Here is a 25697-nt window from a genome sequence, read left to right as displayed (position 1 = left end):
ATTAACTCCTTCAAAAAAGTGAAGCAGATTTGTGAGGCAAGACTTGCCCTGGGTAAAGCCATGCTGACTTTGTTCCATTAAACCATGTCTTTCTATATGTTCTGTGATTTTGATGTTTAGAACACTTTCCACTATTTTTCCTGGCACTGAAGTTAGGCTAACCGGTCTGTAGTTTCCCGGATCGCCCCTGGAGCCCTTTCTAAATATTGGGGTTACATTTGCTATCCTCCAGTCTTCAGGTACAATGGATGATTTTAATGATAAGTTACAAATTTTTACTAATAGGTCTGAAATTTCATTTTTTAATTCCTTCAGAACTCTGGGGTGTATACCATCCGGTCCGGGTGATTTACTACTCTTCAGTTTGTCAATCAGGCCTACCACATCTTCTAGGTTCACCGTGATTTGATTCAGTCCATTTGAATCATTACCCATGAAAACCTTCTCCATTACGGGTACCTCCCCAACATCCTCTTCAGTAAACACCGAAGCAAAGAAATCATTTAATCTTTCCGCGATGGCCTTATCTTCTCTAAGTGCCCCTTTAACCCCTCGATCATCTAACGGTCCAACTGACTCCCTCACAGGCTTTCTGCTTCGGATATATTTTTAAAAGTTTTTACTGTGAGTTTTTGCCTCTACAGCCAACTTCTTTTCAAATTCTCTCTTAGCCTGTCTTATCAATGTCTTACATTTAACTTGCCAATGTTTATGCTTTATCCTATTTTCTTCTGTTGGATCCTTTTTCCATTTTTTGAATGAAGATCTTTTGGCTAAAATAGCTTCTTTCACCTCCCCTTTTAACCATGCCGGTAATCTGGTCAGTGTAGCTTCCACTGCCATTCTCTTGGAAGGGTCGTGCCAGGGAGAGTCCACAAACTTGTCCGGAGGGAGGTGGTGGAAATCCAGGTAATATCCCTCTCGAATGATGGATAGGACCCACTTGTCCGACGTTATCTCGACCCATCTTTGGTAGAATAGGGCCAGTCTGCCCCCTATGGCTTCTTCCTTTGGATGGGTCAGCTGATTTTCATTGTGGGCTGGGGCATGGGCCCAAGCTGGCTCCCCTTTTATTGTGCTTGTTCCGAAAGGACTGGCTCCGGCCTGTGGGGCGGGCTGCTTGATAGGAGCTTCTATATGGGTTGAAGCACTGTGATCCTCTGCCCCTGGAGGTCCGGGGGGAGGATCGCTGGCTTCTCTTATTCATGTCCTCCGGTAGCCGCGGCAGAGGGGACCCGCCCCACTTGTTGGCTAGTTTCTCTAGTTCGCTTCCGAACAGGAGTGTTCCCTTGAAAGGCATCCTTGTGAGTGTCATTTTGGAGGATGCATCGGCTAACTAGTTTCGGAGCCAGATTTGTCTTCTGGCCGCCACGGCGGATGAGACTCCTCTAGCTGCTGTGCGTACCAGATCCGAAGCAGCGTCCGCGAGGAATGATACAGCTTGTTCCAGGGCTTCCCCAGGAGTGTTGTTCCTGGTCTGTGCTAAGCAGGCGCGTGTCACCACGGCACAGCAGGCTGCGATCTGTAAAGACATAGCGGAGATGTCAAAGGACTGTTTGAGGATAGATTCCAGACTTCTGTCTTGAACATCCTTGAGTGCTGCTCCTCCCTCCACCGGGATAGTAGTGCGCTTCAAGACTGCGCAGACCATGGCATCCACTTTCGGACATGCCAGGAGATCTTTGGCGGCTGGGTCCAGAGGGTACATGGCTGCCAGAGCCCGGCCCCCTTTGAACGTGGTTTCTGGGGCCTCCCATTCCAGGTCAATTAGTTGCTGGATGGCTTGTAGGAAATGGCAAGAGGTCTGACGAAGTCCCTCCAAAAGTGGGTTCGTCTTAGGTTCCCCCGAGGTACTTGTGCCCAGGATGGCAAGCTCTTTTAAGCTGTGCGTGACCAGGTCTAGAAGTTCGTCCTTGGTAAAGAAGCGTCTGGTTCGGTGGGGTTCTGTCCCCGGAGGGAGTTCCCCTTCCTCCAGAGGTTCTGACTCCTCATCTGCGATGTCTGTGTCCCAGAAGGTGGGGCTTCTGGGCAGTGGGATCACTTCCCTGGGCGTAGAAGGTCCTGGCATATTGAGGTCCTCTGGTGGGGCCTGTGACCGCATTGTAGGAGGCCCCAGTTGCATGTGGACGAAGGAATGCAGACCTTTGAAGAATTCCACCCAGGAGATAGAAGCTGGGTCTAGACTAGGGGGCGCCGTGTTCCTGGGGAGCCCCGTTTGAGGGGGGTCCTGCAGTGTGATGCTAGGTCCGGTGTACCGCTCGAGAGGCTGGGGTCCATATTCGGAGGGTCTCCACGTAGGAGGACCCTCGAATCTGACCGGGGTCTAGACCTGCTAGGGCAGATCAACCCGGTGGCACTGGTCCCCACTGGCGACCTGTGCGTCTCCTCGAGCTTCGGAGACCGGAGACTTTTAAATAGATTTCTACCTTACCTTGTCCCGGCGCTTCCCGGTTTCATTCCGGGTGGTCTCTGGCTGCAGGGGGGAAAGGGAAAATACCTTCACCGCCGCGCTCGAGGTTGTACCCGCTGCCTCTCAGCCTCACCCGATGTCGAGGGCTAGGTCCCCGCCGAGGGTCGGCTGCCGGACAGAGGCTTACCTCCGAGGGATCGCAGAAATCACCTCGGGAATCTCGACTGGGGGAGGGACCCAACGGGTGTCACTGCAGGAGAGCGGGGCTCGTCTGTAGAGGTAAGATTTCTTCTTAATTTGGATTTCTTTAGTAAAATTACTCTAACGCTGTGCGCGCATGCATAGAGTCCCGAACTGCTATGGAGACAGAAAATACTGAGCATCTGCACTTCCTGCAGGGGTATATGTACTAGGTGCTGACGTCAGATTGAAATCTGATCCGTCTCCAACTGCTATCAGGAGTACACTATACCCATTGGTCCTGAGGCCATCTGCTACACGCTAGGAAACACAGTTTCCTGTATTCTAGGAACTTATTGGCATCAAGGTATTATACCACTTGTGCTTTGGAATATAAATATATCCATCAAGATACATGATCTCTGCATCCGGGAGATCAGTTATTTATGAACATTATTTAATTTTCGTTTGGTTGATCAACTTTGAAGTAATGTGTACCCGTGTAAGCAAGTAATCAGTTAAAAAAAACAAACATCCCAATTTCTATCCAGGGATTTGAGTTTTCTGTGAACATACCATTTTCTCTTCTTTGTATCATGAGAGGCTGATGGGACTCATTTGAACAATTTCTTGAGCTGTATTGATGTCCAAAACATTTAAATTGTTTAGTAGCATTTAGGCACCGATGTACATATCTGGATATGTTGTTCTTCACATTATTTGTACTTGGTTATTTAATTTTTGGCCCGTATTCTTTGTGTGCAAGCCTGTAGATTACACCTACGTAGAGATTATATGCACAGGTTTCTTCAAGACAGCCCACAGCCTCTCAGCTGCTTTCAGCTCAGTGGCTTCTGTTTTGTCCCTAAGATATAAAGCTACTCCTGCCCTCTCTTTTACCTATCCTGTCCTTTCTGAAAAGGGTATATGCCGGTAGGCTCACCTCCCAATTTCAGTTATCAATGAACCACGATGATCCAGCGACTGCACACGCACATATCAGTCCTCCTCTTCCTCTCCGGAGGCTTCTAGGTTAAAGCTTCTGTCAGATGGACTGTGAGTACTTGCACCCAAGGTTTTCCCATCTCCCTCACTCATTTGGCATCTGTTCCCTCTGTACACTAACCTCACATCCTTTCTATTGCACGACTTCTTATTCAGGTGGCTCTGGACATTGGGCATCGATGTGAGGACCCGGCAATTAGGTTTCAATCCTGGGACCTCGCTGCCTATTACATTGCCTGCCCCATCAGCAGAGTGCCGACCTCTTTGTTACTTTGCTGAAGGTTAGAAAATTGCACGATAATTTGGAATCTTAATACTCCTGTGGAGGGCCAGGTTGTGGAATTTCTTTCTCACGTTGTCAGCATTAAGATTGGTTCAGATAGGGACACATACTTAATAGGGTGATTGTTTATGAATCATGGCAGGTGGATGGCCACGTGTCAGATATGAGAATCAGTTCAGTACCTCGATCTGGCCATTATCTTCCGAGGTTTAAAGCACAGTTACCTTTTGCAGCATGGGTGTCCTCTGGCATTTTGCTAGGTAAATGGTTTCAGGACCAATTGACAATGCATTGTGTTCAGTTGCTAAGCAATTGTTGGCGGTGCCTCCCCCGCCCCCCGTCAAGGAAGCCTGCCTTCAGGATAAGTTCTTGTAGGCCTTCTCAACCTTTGAAATGATCTACCAGAAGAACTTTGTGGAACTGGAAAACACAAAAGGCTGGAAAGAAGCTGAAGGCCCACCTATTTCAAAACAAGCATTGGTTAAGGATTGGCCCAATTTTTTTTTTCCGTCTTACTGCTGTTGTCTGCAGCTGTTAATGTCTTAGGCTTTGTTTGTTGTATATTTTAATGCAACAATAGGCTGTGTTCTTGTAATCCGCTTAGAATGGATGAATCTACGATAGGCGTAAAATATGTTTATTTGAAACAGAGACATAATCATGCAGACGATCTGGGGCTTTTATTCTCTGGGGATGCTGCCCATATCCTCGGTCCTGCCAAGGCCCCTCCTTCCCCTCGCTCTCAGAAACTCCCATGGTCGTCCTGTTTGAATCATTTCCCTGCTTAACCGAAGCCTTCCCTCCCCACCTGCTCCGGGCAACCCTCCAGGGAATCCGGGAAGTGTCCAGAACAGACTTCTCGGTTCTTGTCTTGCTGCTTCAGCTCCACTCACCAAAGGGAGACACGGTCCTGGAATTTGGGGGGAGTTTCTCCATTGAGACCATCTTTTCTTTTTTTTTAATACAAAAGTTGTCACAGGATTTCCAAACCCAAATTACCTGAATAAATGGGGTTTGGCCTTTGGGTGGTTCTGCAGCTTAAATACAAAAAGAGAAGTCTTTCCCTGTTTGAAAACATCGTGGGCTTGTAGATTCCAGGCATCCCCGCTCTCCGCGAGCACCCCTTCTGCAGGAGGCTCCACGTCTGCGTATTATTAACATGCATGTGTAACTTTAGGTGGCAGAAAATAAACTTTAGAGCAGTCAGCCCCAACGCCTTAATATTACTGACACGGGTCCCAATGAAGCTTTGAAGATTTACCCCCACAGCACTTGAACGAGGTGGAAGTTTCTGGTGCAGGGGGACGGCCACATCAAAGCCTGAAATATTTGCATTAAAATTACCATTTCTGGGCGCTCCCCTAACCCTCCCAGACTTTTGTTTGTTTATGAGGGTAAGAATGAGTTTTTCTCCCAGAGTGTGCAAGCTCATTTTCAAAAGGGAAATTTCCTCACAGCCTTTCCCGTTTTTGAAATCCAACCAGCGAGATCTGCGAGTACAAAAATTACAGGCAGACTTTACCCCCTGCTAAGGATGTGGCTTGGGGCTGCCACCTGGTACTTTCCCCCTCTCCTGCACTCAAAACTCATGAGGGGGGCCTGCGGTTTTACCCACAGCCGAGGGTGGGAAGTTTTCAAAAGCCCATGTTCTACAGGTAAGCACGAGTAAGTTTGCCCCACAGAAAACACTCTGAAAAATTGCCTTGTGTGTGGGGACAAGATTCAAATTGGCCACATTTGGGTACATTTTATCCTGGGCCTTCCTCCACATCTCCCACACACCTCCCAATTTGGCTTCCGAAAAAACCTGAACACCAAAACCCTCTTACTATCACTCACTGACTCACTTCTCACCGGCCTTGACCATGGACAAAACTACCTCATTGCCCTTCTTGATATATCTGCGGCTTTTGACACGATAAGCCACAACCTACTCATCTCCCATCTTGCAGACATAGGTATCTCCGGCATAGCACTCCTCTGGTTCAAATCTTACCTGACAAACAGACGTTTCTCTGTAAAAATCGGAAATCACGAATCCTCACACTTCACCCTCTCCCAAGGTGTCCCCCAAGGTTCCTCCCTCTCCTCCACCCTTTTCAACATCTACCTCCTCCCCCTCTGTCATCACCTCACTGACCTCGGCCTCAAATTTTACATCTATGCAGACGATGTTCAGATCATCATCCCTCTACGCGAATCTCTAGCTGCCACTATAAGCTACTGGGAGGACTGCCTCACATCCATCAACTCCCTCCTGACATCCCTGCAACTTGCCCTCAACTCGTCCAAAACTGAACTTATACTTTTCCACAACCATCAGACCCTCAAATCCATTCCCACAAACGACCCTATGGCCCTCTCTCTCACATCACAACCTGCAGTTCGGAACCTCGGCATCCTAATTGACCCATTACTTAACCTAAAAAAGCACATTAGCTCAGTACTCAAAGGTGGTTTTATAAGCTCAACATCATAAAAAAGCTCAAGCTGCTGCTCCATACGCATGACCTTAAAACTGTCATCCAAGCCACTATGTCATCCAAGTTAGACTACTGTAACTCGCTGTACCTTGGTCTCCCCTACTCTACCATTAAACCCTTACAGATCCTCCAAAATGCCACTGCAAGGATAATTAGCAACGCTAAAAAAACAGACCATATAACCCCTATCCTAAAAGACCTGCATTGGCTTCCCATCCCATCACGCATACTCTTCAAATCACTCACTATCATACATAAAGCTATATACAATGATAACTCCACTTGGCTCAGTGAACCCCTCCGTTTCACACAATCCGCCCGCCCCACCAGAACAAACCACAAATTTACCCTACAAGTGCCACCCCTTAAAAGGGCCCGACTAACTTCAACCAGAGACCGCGCCCTCTCAATTGCAGGCCCAACCCAATGGAATGCACTGCCCTCAAACCTCCGCCAGGAATCATGCCCAAATAAATTCCGCAAAATGCTAAAAACCTGGCTTTTCCACCAAGCCTTTCCAGATTAGCAATCCTCCCTCTCCCTGCTCCCCTTTAAACAATTGCCCCCCTTCCTTCCCCCCTGTAAATAGCCACCCTATTACACCTACCCTCACCCCAGTCCGCAAAATGCAAAAATCCTGGCTTTCCACCAAGCCTTTCCGGAATAGCAATCCTTCCTCTCCCTGCTCCCTCTTTAAACAATTGCCCCCCCTTCCTTCCCCCCTGTAAATAGCCGCCCAATTTTTTTTTTTTTGTTATTTATAGTTTATTGGTATTTCGATTAACATAACAACAATCTTAGAAACAGAAAACATCAAAATCAAAGAATTACAGCCATAAACATCAATAAACTTGTTGCAGAGTCCACAATTCTGTTTCTACTCACAGCTCAACCCCTTGATATCCGCCCCTAAGAACAAACCCCCCCTATCCCCCCCTCCCCGTCCCCTGCAGTAGAAACCCTACAGTGTTGTGGTCGTGAGCATTGATATCGGAATACACCAACATAGCGGAAAAGAATACAGCAAAATAACGTGATAGAATACAGTCCAGGTTCGAAGTACATGACATCATAAGGCCAATGGTATTACACAGCTCCCCAAGAATGTTGAGATGTAGCAGAGGTATCCCGTCCCCCAGAGGACAGAAAGAGGAAAGCCTCACCGGTCCAACCATTTCTCCAAAGGTTTCCACACAAGTAGTTGTTGGGGATTGCTATGTCTAGCGCTAAGAATCCCCGTGTGCATGAGCCAAAGCCTTCGAATCCTGGTGGTTACTTCAAGCTCTTTGGGCATATTAGCCGATCTCCACTTCAAGGCTAACTCGCCCCTAGCTGCCAGGATGACTAGGTGAGCTACTTTCCATTGGGCCCGAGATATATCAACTGGTAAATTCAAAAGTACATTCTCTGGGCCCAAAGCAATCTGCAGACCCAAAATTTGACACAAAAATTGAGTGACAAGCCCCCAGTACGCTACGACTTTGGGACATGTCCACCACATGTGGTAAAAAGTGCCCAACTGCCCACAGGCCCTCCAACACCCCGCATTATTAGTGGCCGCAAACTTATGCAATCGGTCTGGAGAGTAGTACCATCGTAGGAGCAATTTATAACTGTTTTCTGCTAAAGAGGCATATTGCGAGCTTTTTTTGGTCGCAACATGAATCTCATCCCAGTCATCGTGCGTCAGGGAACGCCCTAGATCTGACTCCCAGGCCCTCATGTAGGGCAATTTAGTATTTGGATCCCTGTTCAGGAAAGAATAAATCCTTGATATAACTTTTGTCAGGGAATCAGCACCGTCGCCCCAGTGCTCGAGCTGTGATTTTCCCTTCTCGAGTTCAAAACCAATCTTCTCTACCTGAAAGAAATGACGTACTTGAAGATAAGTGAATACATCAGAACTGGGTAAGGAATATTGCTCCCGTAACTGTGAAAAGGAAACCATGGTACCATGTGGCCATAAATGCCCGAGATCACGTATCCCCCGCTCAGCCCAAATAGGGAGAGCAGACTGTTGATCCCTATGGTGTAGGAGGGCGTTAGTGATTAAACCTGAATGAGAAAAATATTTTCTATCTCCTACTAGGGAACGCCTCCAGGCTCTCCAACTGTCAAGCGTGGTCCTAACAGGGAGAGGCATGTATGTCACCGGAAACCAAGTTTGCCTAGGTAGCCAAATTAGATCTTTAAGAGGCATCGTCGCCACCAACGATTGCTCAATGAGGCACCATTGCTTTTGGTCCTTTTTACGATGCCAGTCTATAATAGCTCTTAATTGGGCCGCAGCAAAATACCACCTTAAGTTTGGAACCCCTAAGCCCCCGCGCATTCTGGGCCTGTACATAATGAAATGTGACACCCTAGGCGGCCGTCGACGCCAAATAAAAGAAAAAATTCTCTGTTGCCATTTTTTCAGGAGCCGGGTCGACAAATGGATCGGCAAGGCCTGAAAGAGATATCCCAACCGTGGCAAGACGTTCATTTTAACGGAAGCGATACGCCCAAACCAAGACAGGTATAGATTAGACCAACGATCCAAATCATGGAATATTTTAGATATGAGGGGTGGATAATTTAACTGATACAACTCATTAGGATCCCTGCTGAGATACACTCCTAAATACTTAATTTTCTTAACGGACCATTTAAACGCAAGCCCCTCTTTCAGTGCTGGTAGATCAGCTTCCGGAATAGATATATTCAGTATCTCAGATTTTTCTATGTTTAATTTAAAACCGGACACGTTACTAAAGGTCTGCATCTCGGCTAGGGTCTCTCTTAAGGATTGGGACGGATTAGTAAGTGAGAACAGGACATCGTCCGCAAACATGGACATTTTGTAGTCAACGTCATTTATAAGTACTCCCCGAATCCGCGAATTGGACCGTACACTGATAGCCAGGGGTTCCAAAAACAAGGCAAATAAAAGGGGCGACAAGGGACACCCCTGTCTGGTCCCTCGTTTAATCGGAAAAGCTTCCGAATAAGTCCCATTAACCTTTACCCATGCTTGGGGGTCTGTATAAAGTTGTTGCAGGCAATTTAAAAAGAATGGTCCAAAATTAAGCTTTCGAAGGGTGGAAAACAAAAATGGCCAGTGGACCATATCGAAAGCCTTCTCAGCGTCCACCGATAGTAAAGCCATGGGGATATCCTGCTCTCGAGCCCACCCTATCAGGTCAATTATTTTCCGAATATTGTCAGCGGCCATCCGCCCTGGTATGAAACCTGCTTGATCAGTGTGTATCAAGCGTGCAATGATAGAGTTAAGCCGTGTCGCCAAAATTTTGGCCAGCAACTTAAGATCAAGGTCAATAAGGGAGATTGGGCGATAAGACCCACATTGTAATAAGTCCCTGCCTGGTTTGCCTATAATAGTGATCCCGGCTGTATTAGCCCCTACGCCCATGGAATTTCCAGCTCGCAAGTGGTTGAAATACTTCTGCAGCGGTGCCCCAAGAACGGAGCCCAACTTTTTATAAAAAACTGAGGAGTATCCGTCAAGCCCTGGGGCTTTGTTGAGCTTAAGTCCTTTAATTGCAAGATCAATTTCTGCCTGAGAAATCTCCTTATCCATATATGCCCGATCTGCCTCTGTGAGCTGAGGTAGAGTGAGATTGCTGAGATAAGCCTGAATGCCCACCTCAGTAATAGATGTATCATTATCATAAAGCTCCCCATAAAAATGCTGAAAACGCTGACGGATGTCCGGAGGGGAAGAAAGCAGAATCCCAGAAGGCCCGCGAATAGCGGTTATCTGGGATCGAGTCTGCAACGTTTTCAAATAGCGCGCTAGCAGCCTCCCTGTTCGATTCCCCCATTCAAATTTTTCTTGTGTCAATAGGGACAATTTAGCCCGCAGTTCCTCGTCAGCTATCTTCTGTAGTTCTTCCCTAGCTTTCTGCAATTGAGCGAATACAGATTTAGCTAAAGTTTTCCTATGCAATTCCGCCATCCGGGAAATATCCGCTCTCAGCGATTGCTTTTTACTATTTTGTTGTTTTTTGACGTGAGATCCTCGAGCGATCAGATGACCTCTCACGACGGCTTTAAGGCAACCCCAGATAACTCCCGGGTCACCTTCATTGGTGGCTAAGTAACGCTCTATCTCCTCCCCCAGGGTTTTGCAATAGGCCGGATCCCTCAGCAGAGAATCATTTAATTTCCAAGGAGAGAAGCCCTTGCCCGCATCCAAATCCCCCAGCCTGAAACCAATCAGGGCATGATCGGACCACGTTATGGGATCTATATATACTTCGACTGCCCTTCCCATCAGCAATTTATCTATTAAGTAAAAATCGATCCTAGAATAAGATTGATGGGGTATAGAAAAGAACGTGTATTGCCGGAGCAATTGATTTTTTTGCCGCCATACATCTGACAAATCCCACTTGCGGATAAGGGACCTCAACTTTTTCCTAGATTTACTGGCTCCTCTATTACCCCCTCCCAAGTTGTCAACCTGTGGCAAGATCGTCAAATTAAAATCCCCCACTAAGATGATGTGACCCTCCCCTTCTCTATCCAGAAGCCTATCTATCAAGTCCAGGAAATCCAGTTGATTGTGGTTGGGTGCATAGATATTCAACAGTGTAAACAATTCACCTTTATATTCAAATTTAGTCAATAAGTAGCGTCCATTCTCATCCTCTACATGGGACTTGATAATGTAATCATAGCCCTGCTTAAAGAAGGTGCAGACCCCAGCATATTTATGATTTTTGGAAGCAGGCGAAAAAAAGCTATAAGCAAACATCGGCCACGCCATAAGGTGTTCATAGCGGCGTCTTAAATGCGTTTCCTGTAGACAGATAATTCCCGCCTTAGCGTTAAGAACATCCTGTCTAAGGAGCTGCCGCTTCCTTGGGATATTTAGACCTTTAACATTTAAAGATATAAATTTAAGTGCCATTATGCATGAAATTTAGGCAAAACACAATTCCATTGAGTGACCAGTAAACCGGGACCCTGGCACATTTATCCACCCCCCTCCGACCCAAGCTCCACATGCAGCTGTAACCGTGTATAACCCGTCCGCATTCAACTTATCCGAGCCCAAACGCCCCAGCTTGACCACAACAATAAGCTTCCCCCACCCCTCCCATATCCCAAACCCTCCCCTTCCCCCCCCCCCCCCGAATCCCACTGTTAATCGCCACCAGTTCGTGACGTTCCTGCTGGAGCAGGTAAGAGAAACTGTGTGTCAGCAGGTAGAGCCCAAAACGCTCCCCCCCTCCCCCCCAAAATTTAGAATATCACAATGCCATTTCCTAACCAATACTATGCCCTCTCTTAAACTATAAAGGAACAGTGAAAAGTCCTTGCTGCCCCAACTGCAGCCGAGCTGTCGATCCACAAAACCTGTAGAAAAGAAACACAGGTGATTTCAACTTAAAGCATGGATATGCTCACAGAACAGAAAGGAAACGTCCCTTCACCCTGGACCCTCTTGACTGCCTGATCCGGGCACCTCGTCGTTTCTTCTTAATCGTCTGCCGCCTCTCTCAACCCGTTGCCACGTGGACGACTCCTGACGACTTTTATTTTCCGGCTGTGTAATCTGGTTGACCACGATACCTGCCGTTTTCAAGATGGCCGCCGCCTCATCCGGGGTAGTGACTCGGGAAGTTGCGCCCTGAACCGTGATGGCGATGCCAGTGGGATACAACCAACGATACCGAATTTTATTTTTCCGCATCGAAGAGGTAAGGGACTGATATGCTTGACGTCTCTTTAATGTTCCCGGGGCGAGATCTGCAAAAACGGACACCGTCTGCCCCTCCCACAGCCAAGATTGCTGCTTCCTTGCTACCGTGAGGACCTTCTCTTTGTCCGGGAACCGCAAATAGCAAGCGATTATGTCTCTTGGTAAATTTCCTCTTTTCGGGCCAAGGGTGCGATGGGCTCTCTCTAATTCAAACAGACATGAGGCTGCCTCTTCCCCACTCGCGCCCTCTTGGATCATAAAGAAACGGCTCAGCGATTTCACCACCGCGTGGCAGTCAGCATACGCATGTGTTTCAGGCACTCCCCAAAAACGCAGATTGCTCCTGCGGCTTCGATTTTCCAGATCCTCAATTTTTATAAGAAACTCGTCTCCTTCTTTAGCTAGAGATGCACATTGGGCTTGGACTTGCACCATTTTATGCTCCTGCGATTCCAGCCGGATATCGCATTCATCCACTCTGTGCCCGATATCTCTGATGTCTTCTTTAAGCTCTTCCATCCTCTCCAGCAATTCCTTTCTGTTATCCTTCATAACCTTTCTGAGATCGCTGAACCATTGTCTAAACTCAGTCCGTGTGGGCGCGCTGGATATCTGATCACCCTGCTCGTCGATCTGTGACTCAGCTTCAGCCCCTGAGGCGGCCGCCATGTCAGACTCTGAATCTTTCTCAGGGTCTTCTCCACTTTCTCCCGTTTTAGAGTACGCAAACCTCCGGAGATCGGTCCTTTTTTTCCTTTGCAACATTCCTTTGGTTGTTGGGGGATTTTCAATAGTTCTATGTGCTTCAATCGACAGGATGAATGGCGATTATAGCTATGGGGGTCTAATGGTGCAGAGGAGCTCGCTTCTCAAGCTGCCATTCCTCCCGCTGACGTCACAGCTCTCTCAGCCGCCCAATTTTATACCTCCCCTCACCCCAGTTCTGTGTAAATAGCTCCTCCTACCTCGCCCCCATTTTTAACTATTGCCTCGGGCTCCCCGTTAGAGCCCTCTCTAACTCTTGTTTTTGCTGGTTATCCACCCCCACATCCCCGTTCTATGTATTTTCTACCTGCTGTTATAATGTAAACCGACATGATGTGTATTTTAATGTCGGTATAGAAAAACTGTTAAATAAATAAATAAATAAATCTCAAAGGGAAAAGTACGTGCAACGTCTCCTTCTGAAAACTGCCCTGCAGGGAAAAGGTAAGCGTAGACATTTGCACTTTGCTTTTTCTGCATTCCAAAGCAAAACATCACAGAGTAGATCTGAAAACGCAATCTCTCCTTATTCATTTCCTCCCCCCCCCCAGGAATGCAGATAATAGGACAGGTGCTATGGAGGAAGAGGGCTGTTCTCAGACTGCATTTTTACCCTGCTAAACTGATAGTCACCTGGCTGAATGGCTTTTGGACATTGCCCTGCAAATTGATGCAAAGCCTGCAGGTAAAAGCAAGTGGCTGCAAAGTGGATGCAAAGCCTGCAGGTAAAAGCAAGTGGCTTTTAATATCGCTGCTTTGCCATTTAAAACGGATAACTTTTCAGTTATCCGTCTAAACGGCTTCTGAATACCATCCTCCATGTGTACACTAAACAGCATGTTAAGCCAGCACCCTGATCACTGTCAAAACAAACTCAACTTTAAACAAAGAGAGTGCATTTGCAGACGAGGTTTTAAAATTTTCCTTACCTACCCCAGAGAGACTCTTTATCTAAAGTTTTAGCATACCAAGCCCAGTCTGGCAGGGTCACTGGTCTGAAAATCAGTCAAGATAAGTCGGAGGCCTTAGATGTGTCAGAGAATTTGCGCCAGACCTGGGGTGGGACCTTTCCTCTCCGATGGGTCCCACTCTGAAATGAAATGTTTGGGACTTCGGATTCCCTTGGGCGTGAAATCCCTTTACAAGGGGAATGTGCAGCCTCTGTTCAGCTCTATGCAAACTAACATCTGGCACTGGCTGGACTTGCCTTTATCGCTTACTGGTAGGATCCATCTCTTAAAAACGACTGAGGTTCCAAAATGGTTACACCTGATGCAAATGTCACCTATTTGGCTACTTCGGAAAGAGGTGCCAGGATCCCTCTCAAACTTTTACAGTTACCCGGGTCACGGGGTGGGCTGAATTGCCCTAATTTGCAGTGCTACAACCTTGCCTGTATGCTAAGGCTTATTCGGGACTGGCTTTTGGGTTCTTCTCTTTTCTCACCAAATGAATATCTACAAGTATGGCTGGGTGGCTTCTCTCTCTCTCCTCAATTTAACAAACAGAACGGTGGGATTCTATGAAGGAGCTAAAATCTTTCACGGTGGTCACTTCATGTCAGAAAGCGTGGCCATTTTTATGCAAATTGTCCGGTCAGACAGGAAACTTTTCCGCCTGCCTAGAAATTGGTGGAAACCCTTCCTTTCCTCCAGTCGCGGAACAAGGGGTGTTTAAGGCTTGGAGGCAGAAGGGGCTTCCTCACATTCGACAGTTGTTTATGGACAAGCTTTCTTGACTTACAACGTACCTTTCACCTATCGCACAGGGATTTATTTTTGCTTTTCTACAACTTCGCCATTACATCATGTCTTTGCTCATTAAAAATCCTGGTTTGGGGGTTATTCGGCAAGTTAGACGCAATCTTTCAGGATGAAATGGGGAGAAAACCCTCTTGGGCCAAGTTCTCTAGTGCAGTGGCTCTCAACCTTTTTTTCTGGCCGGGATACACCTGACAGATGGTTCTCACATGCGTGACACACTGAGCACGTGATCGTCACGGGGCTAAATGTAAACATACACACTGTCTCTACGGGAGCCGCCCTGACCCCCCCCAACAATGGGGGCAGAACTAGGCCATTCCCCTTTCAATATACCATGCAAAAAAGATATTTCTGGTGCCATCTCAGTAACAGCAACATAAACAGTTTTTATGCGCAAAAGCCCTCCTTAGGAAAAAACAGGAATTTACCACCAATACATGTCCTATTGAGAAAACACAACAAATAAGATTGATACAATTGCCTACATGCTAGTAAAATACTTCACCTCTGTCACACACATAGAATCGACCTTCACCAAGTACAGAAAGACCACAAATTACAAATACGGAGACAAACTAGAATGGAGATCCAGAAAAGCCACTCTGCATGCCGTGCAAAACTGAAGAAATGGAAACAGAAATATAGCACCTACCACACTCCCAGGATCTGCAATAATGCGCACAAACTAATGCGCAAAACGTTATGGAACTCATTCAAACAGTAACAACCCTACCTATGAAAAGGCAACACTACAAATATTTAACCAGGCCCTAAACATCAATACACCTCCTATGAGGAAAACAGAACAAGCCAAGCTGCTATAGATCCCTAAACAGAAACTATAAGCTTGCAGAACACCCTTAGCTGGGTCACACACGCAGAACACAAATAGACCCTCACCAAATACAGTGACCATCAAGTTAATGATTTTGTTTTCCCATTGTTGCACTGCATACACTCAGTCTGGCTTCTTGCTGTTTCCAGTTCAGTTTTTGTCTCCACATTTCTATTTATACATTTCTCAAGTAATATAAAATAATAATTCTAAAACTAGAATAGTAAATATAAAACAGCTGTTAAATAGAAATAACATCCGATCATTAAAAACTTACAAAATTATTAAACATTTCCTAAACACCAATAAAATATTTCAAACAGCAGACACATTACATAATACCCAATAATTAAAATGGTAGTCAGTCAAGAAAGATAAACTTAAAAAGTCATCTTTACTTGCCCTCTCTGGCAACTCTCCTACTCCTTTCCCTTGTAGGCCTTAGCACACACCAGAAGCAGCAATGGCTGCTGAAGCTCTGTTCTGACGCTCCTCTTCCTTAGGGTCCGTGACTCGTCTGTCTCACACACACACTTTCAGTCTCCTCCCTGACCAATCTTTCTTTCTCTCTCTCTCACACACACACACACACCAGTCGCCTCCCTGACCAGTCTCTTGCTTTCACACATTTTTTCTCTCTCTTACACTCACAGTCTCAATCACACACATTCTCTCACATACTTACACATATGCTGGCTCACTCTGTCTCACTCACTCACCCCCACCCCACATGGCAGCTATTGCACAAGGCAGCCGGTATTCTGCTATTAAAGCAGTCGTGACAGGCTGAGAACTGCAGCAGGAGTGACTCACCAGGCCCCGCAGTGATAAGAAGGCAGCACTGAGCTGTTTGCCTGTGCTGTGATCATCGCAGCACCGAGCAGTCAGCTAAGAATGTGGCCGCGGGAATTTCCTGCCATGCGGCTGTTTGGGAAATCCGTCGAGTAGCCATGATGTGCAAGGGCTGCGGGAGTCAGTGACCATCTCTCTCTGTGGGCCATTGTTGGTTGCATGGGTGAGTGGCCAAGAGCAGAGCCAGGGGAATTTCCGTGGTACAGAGGGTGCGGGGAAGAGGGGCAGAGAATAGCCAATGACAAGCTCCCCATGGTATGAAGAGGCTGCGTTTTGATCGGCAGGAGCCAGTTGCTCGCAGCCTGAGGAAAGGCAGGAAGTGTTCCCGAGGGGAAGGGCTGGAGCGGACATGAGTCTCTGAGCCTAGTACCACCATGAGGAGAGAGGGGAGCTGCAGAAGGCATTGGGGAGGCCTTACGATTTAGGCCACAATCCTGCTGACATCAGTGGGACCCATAGATCTGAAGCAGGGGCCATATAAAAAAAGTTAAACGCCGCAGACCCGAGGCAGCTAATCGACGGATTTCCCAATCAGCTGCACGGCAGGAAATTGCCACGACCACATTCTCAGCTGACTGTACTGCGCCGTGATGATCGCAGCCCAGACAAAACAGCTGATTGCTGCCTTTTTACCACTGAGGAGCTGGGGGGGGGGGGGGGGAATCTTGGGACATGAATTTGACAGTGGCAGCAGCAGCTGCGTGACCCTTTCTTCTTCCCGCGTGCCTGGTAAACATCACTTCCTCTTCCGGGCCGCAGGGGCAGGAAGAAGAAAAGGCCATGCTGCTGTTGCTGGCTTCCACAAACACTACTGCCGTTCCACTCTGGGCTCGAAAGTGCTGACAGCACGGGCAGGAACAGCAGCAGTGTTCGTTGAAGAACTGTTGTGCGTCTCGCTGGGGAGAGGAGAGAGAGGGAGGGAAGAGCTGGAGACCAGGAAGTGCGCGACACACCAGTTGAGGACCGCTGCTCTAAAGCCTTGCTTAGTTTAGAAGAATCTCAAGACTTTACTGTGGTGATGGGGCACTGGTCTCGTTGGCCGGAAGTAAAGCTGACAAACCAGGACCTTACTCATTAAACGCATACCAGAAATCTCAGAAAACGCCCTGATGAGACAGAAACAATTTAAATTCATTTGGGAAATATATAACTTGCAATCTACTGCATTTAAAGCCAAAGCATGCCAGTCTCCTGTTTGTGAAAAATGTGCAGCAGAGCATAACGATTATTTGCATGGTTTCTGGAAATGTTCAACAATACGCTTTTTCTGGACTGATGCAGTCAATAGATGTTCTACTATATTGGGTGTTCCCCTTCCCAATGACTTACATTTCTGGTTGTTTGGCTTATATCTCCCTGCTTCTGTGATGCTTTCTAAATATCAGACTCTGTTTCTGGATAGAGCAGGGGTCATTGCTTAGAAAGACAATCCTAGCCCACTGGGTTGGAACAGTCTCTCTCCCCGTTTACTCTCCTGGGAATCTAGGATGTTAAAGCTACTCACTTTTCAACATCTCTCTGCAAAAGCACTCTCCAAAGCTAAACGGGAATCCGCGCTGGCTATTTGGCTCCCATTCTTAAGTACAATACCCACAGTGACTAAGAATGAAGGTCTTGATCTTTAAGCAAGGCCCTGCAACCCCAAGGTAGAGAATGCTCCCATCTAGTAACATCTCCTTGAGGCCTGGTTGGTGGCTTTCTCATCTCTATGTAACAGCTGTTATCCTTTTTTATGGTTTTCATTGTTCTTTGAAACCTAATAGCCTCCATCTGTTGGGTTAATGTTATTGCTGTGGGGGGGAGATTACTTCAACATGTAACTCAGTATTCAGTTCTTCATTCTATTCTGGTAGTCGCTCCTGTTGTATTTATTAAAATTATTACATAACATATATGAATCAAAAAATTAAAAAAGTGCAAACATAACTGCAAAAAAATCACTTTAAAACTAATTCAAGGAAATGGTAACTGCAACATCGCTCCCCGCTTTTATGGTGGGGGGAAAAGGAAGGGGGAAATGGATACAACCACCAATATTACGCATTACGCATTCATGTCCCAGTCCGGAATCTGAGATCACTAGGTCAAGCCCTATTGACAATACCATCACCCAAATTAGCCCATCTCGGTTCAGTGAGGGAGAGGTCCTTGTCACTGGCAGGACCAAAGATGTGGAATTCCTTATCTGTTGAAATTCGTACAGAGGAAAACATCAATAGCTTCAAGAAGCAGATAAAAACCTGGTTATTCGAGCAGGCTTTTATCCAAAATAATTGACCCTTCCTACCTCAGTTTTACTTAGCGGATGAGATAGAATAAGGAGAAGAAGGGTTAGAAGGGAAGGGGGGAAAGAGGGCGTGAAGAAGGGAAGGAGAAAGAGAAAGAAATGAGGAGGAAGGGAAAGAAATGATTGGGGTTTTATCAGTATTATTGTATTTTAAAATGGTTTTAGACTATGTAAAAGTATTGTTTTATTAATTTAACGTTTTTGAAAAATGATGTAACATGTATAATGATAGGTTCAGTATAAGTGTGTTTTGAATGTTGCTACTGCAAATTCTATCAGTGTAAACCGCCTTGAAATTAAGTTGAAAGCCGGATTATATAAAGCTGAATAAATAAATAAAATAAATAAATAAATAAATATCAGCCCAGGACGGCTTCTACAGCCAAGTCTCAAAGCAAAGAACGTCAAGCAGCATAGTCTGAATTATCAAGAAGGCTCCTCACCCAGTAAAAATGCTCCTAGCAGTAACCGCCATGTTGAAAAGGTTTTGTGTGGACATTTGTCATAATGAAGGGAAAGAAATAAACTGACCCCTGAAGAAGGCAGGATATTGCCGAAATGCAGGCCTGTATGGGGTTAAATGTGAATCTAAATGAAAGGTCTAATCTTCGGCAGATTACTTCACATAACATAAGTGATCTTTTGACTTTCAATTTTTGGCTAAGAAGCAGCAGATCATTTTTCTAAAAAAGTTTCAAACATTTTTTTTTAGAACTGGTAAATAATTGTGAGCTTGTGCACTTGTGCAATGGTCACTGCTTGTAACCATTGCCTAGTAAGAGGCAGCAGACATAATTCTGATATCATGTTCTTCAATTTGTTTTATTTGTTGTGACTACCTATTTAAAAATATATGCGCATATAGTTTGCTCACATAAAACCTTGTGTGGAAGTTCATATATCTTACAACACGCACACGTAATTGAAATTGCCAGTTTGCCAAAACCTCCACCAGCTCACCCAGTCTTTCTCCAGGTCATCAAAACCCTCCTAGGTCTTCACTCTGAACTCCTACTGGTTCCCCAAACTTCACCCAACCAAGGAGTCTAACATCAACTGTCACATTGCCTTGCTGCCTTCAGATCGGCAGACACTGTCACCCCAAGGTCCTTCTCCCACTCCGTGCACATTAATTTTTCATCCCCATCACATTCAATTTTTTTTGGATTCCCGCACCCCAGATGCATGACTCTGTACTTCTTGGCATTAAATCCCAGCTGCTAAATCTTCGACCAGTCTTCAAGCTTTCTTAAGGCACTTTTCATTCTCTCTATTCCTTCAGAAGTGTCCACTCTGTTGCAGATCTTTGTCTCTTTGCTATTATGATTTCTGTGCTCAAAGTATGTTTTCCGCACAGAAAACATTTTTTTGTGCATATAAATCAGATTTTATGTTCAGAAAACATGCTTTGTTTTGTAGAAAGCATGTTTTCTGACTATAAAATCCCAACTATAGGTCCTGGAACTGGAACTCCAACTTCTGTCCATAGACTTCCCTAGGAACTTTACTTCTCTTTGGAACAGGAGTTAGGGTTCCAGTGCTAAGGAAATGCATGGTAAGCAAATGCACTTCTCTGCATTGGGGTGGGAAGGAGAGTAATAGCTAATGCCATCGTTAGCATAGGATTTGCATGAGAGTGTAAATCTGTAGGCAGATTGTTGTGTTTACATTTTTTGTGTGTAAATTTCTTTGCTACACTGGCAGTAAAGTCTACACACAAAAAATGTGTGCACAACTGCAGAATAAACTGTACACTCTGCCAAAAGTGTACAGTTTATTCTGCAGTTGTGCACACATCGGCCCCTATGCCGATGTGTGCACAACTGCACACATCGGCCCCTATGCAGGTAAAACACATTGTGACATCCAAAGTGTATTTGAAGCCACAGTTGAGAGTGCACATTACCTGGGTAAATCGGTCTTGTTAAAATTGTCCTCTATATATATTGGGAGAGGCTGAGGTAATAAACATCATTTTTAAAGCAGTTTAACCTTATTCTACACAGTGCCATGCAAAGAGCTTTCAAGGACATATACTAATGGAGGGGGAGAATATTAGAGAAAAATATTTGTCCTCTTAACCATGCAAGTGAAATATCTGTGCTCCTATAAATAACTTTCTCTGCTGGGACAAAGGAAAAGACATATGTGGGGGGTAGGAGGGAAATGAAAAACTTCAATCCTACACAATCCATTTTGTTTAAAAGAATAAAGTTGAAAATTAGGATTTTTGTTTATTATTAAAAATTCTTTTGTTGGATTTTGTAGAATTCCTGATCTCTCTTCTTACACTCAGGAGGGTCCCAAAATGTCTTTTCTGTGCCCCAGGTCTGCTTGGAGTCCTATTAAAGTCAGGGCTGACGCTGCAGTGTCCCAGGTTAGAAAGCTGCAGCAGTGTTTGTACAGAGAGGGCAGGAAGTTGGGGGCAATCTCCTACCTGAGCAGAAGCTCCTGCGGGCATTTTCCTCTCTGCTTTGGCTGCTTTCAGGATTAGAAATGAATTGGGGGCCCTTTCTCCGGCTGGGGAAGAGCTGAGGGGTTGCCTCTTGCAATGGAGCTCCGAGCTGTTAGGGGGGAGGGAGAGGGAAAGAAGAAAGGCAGAAGCTGAGATATGGGGCTGGACTATTTCATCCTAGGCTCAGGGGTGTCTGGGATTCAGCTGTTAATCTGCAAATTAAAGTATAAATGAAAAAAAAAAAACCCCAAGACTCTTTCTCTCTCTCCGTCTGGATTCAGCACTGGGCAGCGCCTCTTCCTGCAGGGCGCAGACTGATGACGTCACATAGGAGACGAGGGCGCTTTATGCTGAGCAGTGGGACTGCAGGGCAGAGCCTGTTTAGGTGTAATGTTACGTGTTTTTTTTTTACATTTGCAACTCACTGCTACGTAACACTTTGAGGGAAAAGGAGAGCAAAAGAAGAGGAAAGGACAGAGGGGCACCCTGGGGTGCTGAGGAAAAGCACCGGATTTGTGTAAAGGGTAGAGGAAAAGGAGCACAAGCAGGCTGGGGAGTGGGGAGAGAAAGGGAGAGGCAGGAGATAGGTAGGGGAGGGCAGGAGAGAGTAGAAGAGGGGAATTTGTAGAGTTTGGTATATGCAATAGGATCAGATATAGCAGTTTAGAGGCTGATGGATTAGCAGAAGAATAGACTACCTGCAGCATAGTTCCAAGGGAAAATATTTTTATCCCATAACATTTCAGTGTCTGTTTCTTTCCCTCTTGTCTCTGTTCTGTCTCTTTATTTATTTTGACTTCTCCTTCATTTACTGCTTCCTGTCATCTTTCTGCTTTTGCCTCTTCCTCAAGCAATCATCCTCCATTTTTCTCTTTCTCCATTACAACCCCTCTGCTTTTTTCCAGACAATCCTCTTTTCTTTCTTCACCCAATACCTCCACAATCAGGGGCGACTCACTGTAGGGATGAAATTGTGCGCCCCCCCCCCCCATGTTGCGGCACAGAAGTCTGGCCCTTTTGGTGATTTGTAATAGAAGGCTGGTGGGGGAGGGAAGCAAGGGGCCCAAAGGAGTGGCAGATATATTATCACTGACATACTTTCTAGGAAACTAACAACACTGCCACACTCCTGGGAACCCTATTTTTTTTTTTTATTTATTTATTTATTTATTTTATATTCCACCTTTTAGCCATTTTAAAGTGGATTAAATTCAGGTACTGGAGATATGTTCCTGTCCCAGAGGGCTCATAATCTAGGAAAGGAGGTTTGCTTCCAGGTCTGGTACTGGCAGAGCTGCCAGTCTGCTCTCGGCTCCTCACCACCTCAGATTCCGTGCCACCATCCAACCCCATGCCTACTATTCTTGAACCTTGTCATCATCTGAATGTTCAGATTGCTAGACAGGCACTTGCTTTGGTAGCTGGAGTTAAAAAGTTCCACAAATATGTGTATGGCCAGGCTTTTGAAATCTGTATTGACCACAAGCCTCTATTGAGCATTCTCCAAAGACAAGCCCACACCCTTTAGTCTTGTCATCATGGTGTCACTAGTGCAGCTTGGGGTCAGGGAACACCCTCTCAGACGTGGTGCAGGACCGGCTTGTGTTTATCTTCTGCCTAGACAGCCTCTCTCCCCCCCAGGTGGAGCCCTTAGGTTCTGGGGGCTGGCAGGGCTTGGTGTCAGTGGCAGAACATCCTGATGTGAGGCTGGGCAGACTGGAAGAGGCTGGACAGGCTCAGGGTGGGGCTAAGGGCAAGATAATGGAACAGGAGGGTAGCAGGATGCTGAACAAAGGCTGGAACTGGATAGACACAGGCTTGGGCAAGGTAAAGCAAAGGAGGGAATGGATGCTAGGAACTGGACTGGGCAGGGCATGGTAACACTAGACAAGGGCAGGGCTGGACAAGGCAGACAAGAGTAGAACTAGACATATCAGACAAGGGCAGGAGTGGATAAGTACAGCACAAAACAGAGAACACTAAGACCTGAAGGCAGCAATACAGAAAAGCACCTAGACCATTAAGCAAAAGGCCCGGAGGTCACTAAGCAAGGAGAGGCCTAGACAAGACACAAGGCAAGAAGCCAGTCAGAGAGCCATGGGTGACTCCAAGAAGAGGCATTGAGGTTCTACTGGTAAGGCTGGCTTAAGTAGTTCAGGAACTGCTCAGGTACTCAGTGAGGAGATGGTTCAGATAGCTAGGAGCAGAGTTTGCTGGAGGCCTCTGCTGGTGGGGAGGTGTAATAGCAGGCAGAATCAGGGCATGGTGAGACTATATAACAGGCGAAATCGTGACATATGGATACGATGGTGGATTATCATGCTGCATGCTTATGACTATACATTGGTGTACAAACCTGTCAAAGCAATTGCCCATGCTGATGCCCAGCCTGCCACTATGGGTATTAGACTTTATTGTTCCATCTCTAGCCAAAGTGTTGATGCTAGAAACTCTTCCTGGTAGTCTTCTGCAGGTTGTCCAAATAGCTAGGCTGGCTGCAAAGGACCCTGTCTTGATCCATGACCTGAACTGGGTTGTGGAAGGGATGGCGAAGAGTAGTAGACTGCATGAAGAGTTCAGATCATATTCAAGCAGGCACCATGAGCTACAAGCCCATACAGGATGTCTCCTTTGGGGAAATCAAGTTATTCCATGACAAGTTCATCAGGTTATTCTAGCCTGGAGTTGTGTGTATGATGGCACTGGTCAGGAACTTCATCTGTTAGCCGGCACAGATAGTGACATAGAAACTTTCTCTTGGGAAATGATCAAAAATTTACATTGACGTTGCAAGTCCATTTCAAGGAAAGAACTTCCTTGCTTTGGTAAATTCTTATCTGAAGTGGCTCAAGATGATTGCAGAATCCTTATAAACATCTGCTGCAACAATTGCAGCTGTTTGCAACTCTTAGGTTCCCAGATAGGATTGCATTAGACAATGGGCTTTCTCTCACATCTGATGACTTCAAGGACTTTGTGCAGAGAAACCTGTGGAAATGCTCTTCCACTGGCTTGGATTCCTGATCCATGCAGAATTCCTGTTCCAAGCCAGGATTTCCTGCCATGCCAGGGTCTCCTAAAGTCTCAGCCTGCCCGAATCGCTTATATACTTTCTTCAGTCATCAAGGCTTGGCCATGGCCTGCACTTTCAGGCTCAACCTGCAGGGAGCGATAGTGGCATTGGGTGAAGGCCCCCATGACACCCTCCTCCTTTCAGTTCTTTAAACAGTTCTCCAAACACTTTATCCCCCTCTCCATGATATTTCACCTTCACACAGCAATCACTCATTATTCATTCCCTCTTCAGAGCAATCATCACACCCTGAGGGATAATCCCTCTCTCTTCCCTGGGTTTCTGTAAACCTCTTTTTAGAAAATGTGACTGGTGGCTTACTGTGGCCTAGTCTTCATCGTGGCCTAGAGGTAAGTATAGATGAAATACTCAGTTATTTCCCAAATAGCATCATAGTGTGGGGGAAGGAACCCTACCACATCTCTCCCATAACTCCAAATTTCTGTTGTGTATATTACATGTTTGGGGAAATCCACACAACTCTTGGGTTTTTTTTTCCCCCGAGGAAGAGGGGAAAAGCTAGAGTAGTAAAGCTTACAAATGGAATACCGATAAGTGGTATTATAAAACTGTTACTGTAAACCCCCCAATTGCCCTAACAAAATTACATACAGGAAGGAGAGCACTGGTGATTCCCCCTCTATCACAGTGGCTAGGCTAAGGAATGAAGTTACCAATTTACAATGACCAATATCTTGCCAGTGAAACCCCTGCAGCGAGAAGGTTCCAGAAATAACTCCACCTCTCTGTGGTGTAATTTAAAATAGACATATGAAATATACCAATACAGCTAAGAGCTTTACTGGAGGTAGGGAAGAGAGAGTGGAGCAGATAAATTACTACACTATGTAATGCAAACAAAATGCTGTGTTCTTTATGAATTTATTCTTTCACTTTTTTCAATATTTTTGTTATTTTGATTGAGATAATTTTTCTATCCCATTTTTTGAATTATGTATTTATTTTTTGCATTCCAATAGAGAGATATCTGCTTAGTTGTTGTTCACTTATGCATGCAAAATAGCACATTCACACTTTTACATTACAAACTCATACATTCTATAGGAGACAAGAACATGTTCTCAGATAGAGAAGAAAAGAATATTGTCTCTTCTGCAGTAACTGCTGGCTCCTTTTCCTCTTCTTCTGCTGAGGAGGAGTACCCCTGGCTTATAAAATCTTCTGGGTAGCCTCTCCAAGCGGACTGTGCTCATTTGAGCTAGTCAAGGTCCTTAATTATTTCCTTCTTTGATCCCTGAGTCATGTCCCAAAGGTCTTGCTCTTGTTCCTTCTGGTATTCCAGGTCTCTTGAGTTGCACGAGTGCCTTACTCAGCTTGGATATTGCAGGCATTACAGAGCTTGCAATCTCACCCATTTGTGATGTAACATAATGATGAGGTTTTCCATGAACTCCTGTTGGGAGGTAGCAGTCTGCTGGAGTTTTTCCATGAGCTCCTGTTCCTATTAGCAATCCATTATTTGGGCTCTAGCCACCTTGGCCTGTATCAGTGCAGCAATCCATCCTACCCCATCTCCTTTGTTCTCATTTCTCTGGGACGGTCCAGTTCTTTTCTAGCGTTGGTATGAAGAGGCAA

The 25697-nt window shown here is 45.8% G+C and overlaps 1 protein-coding gene across 2 annotated transcripts in view; it reads right to left on the bottom strand.

Annotated features, from left to right (window-relative positions):
* Window positions 1–21255, bottom strand: part of LOC115085967 (gastrula zinc finger protein XlCGF26.1-like) — a 41224-nt gene extending 19969 nt beyond the window's left edge. For both annotated transcript variants that reach the window (XM_029592547.1, XM_029592544.1), the window contains exon 1: window positions 21011–21255. In XM_029592547.1, coding sequence (XP_029448407.1) covers window positions 21011–21034 — 24 coding nt within the window. In that variant the 5' untranslated portion in view covers window positions 21035–21255. The remainder of the gene's footprint in view (window positions 1–21010) is intronic.
* Between the last annotated feature and the right edge of the window lie 4442 nt (window positions 21256–25697).

Source organism: Rhinatrema bivittatum, chromosome 2 (genome assembly GCF_901001135.1).
Source record: "Rhinatrema bivittatum chromosome 2, aRhiBiv1.1, whole genome shotgun sequence".
Lineage (NCBI taxonomy): Eukaryota > Metazoa > Chordata > Amphibia > Gymnophiona > Rhinatrematidae > Rhinatrema > Rhinatrema bivittatum.
Note: the sequence above shows the minus strand (reverse complement) of the source record. Positions and strands in the feature narration are given on the sequence as shown.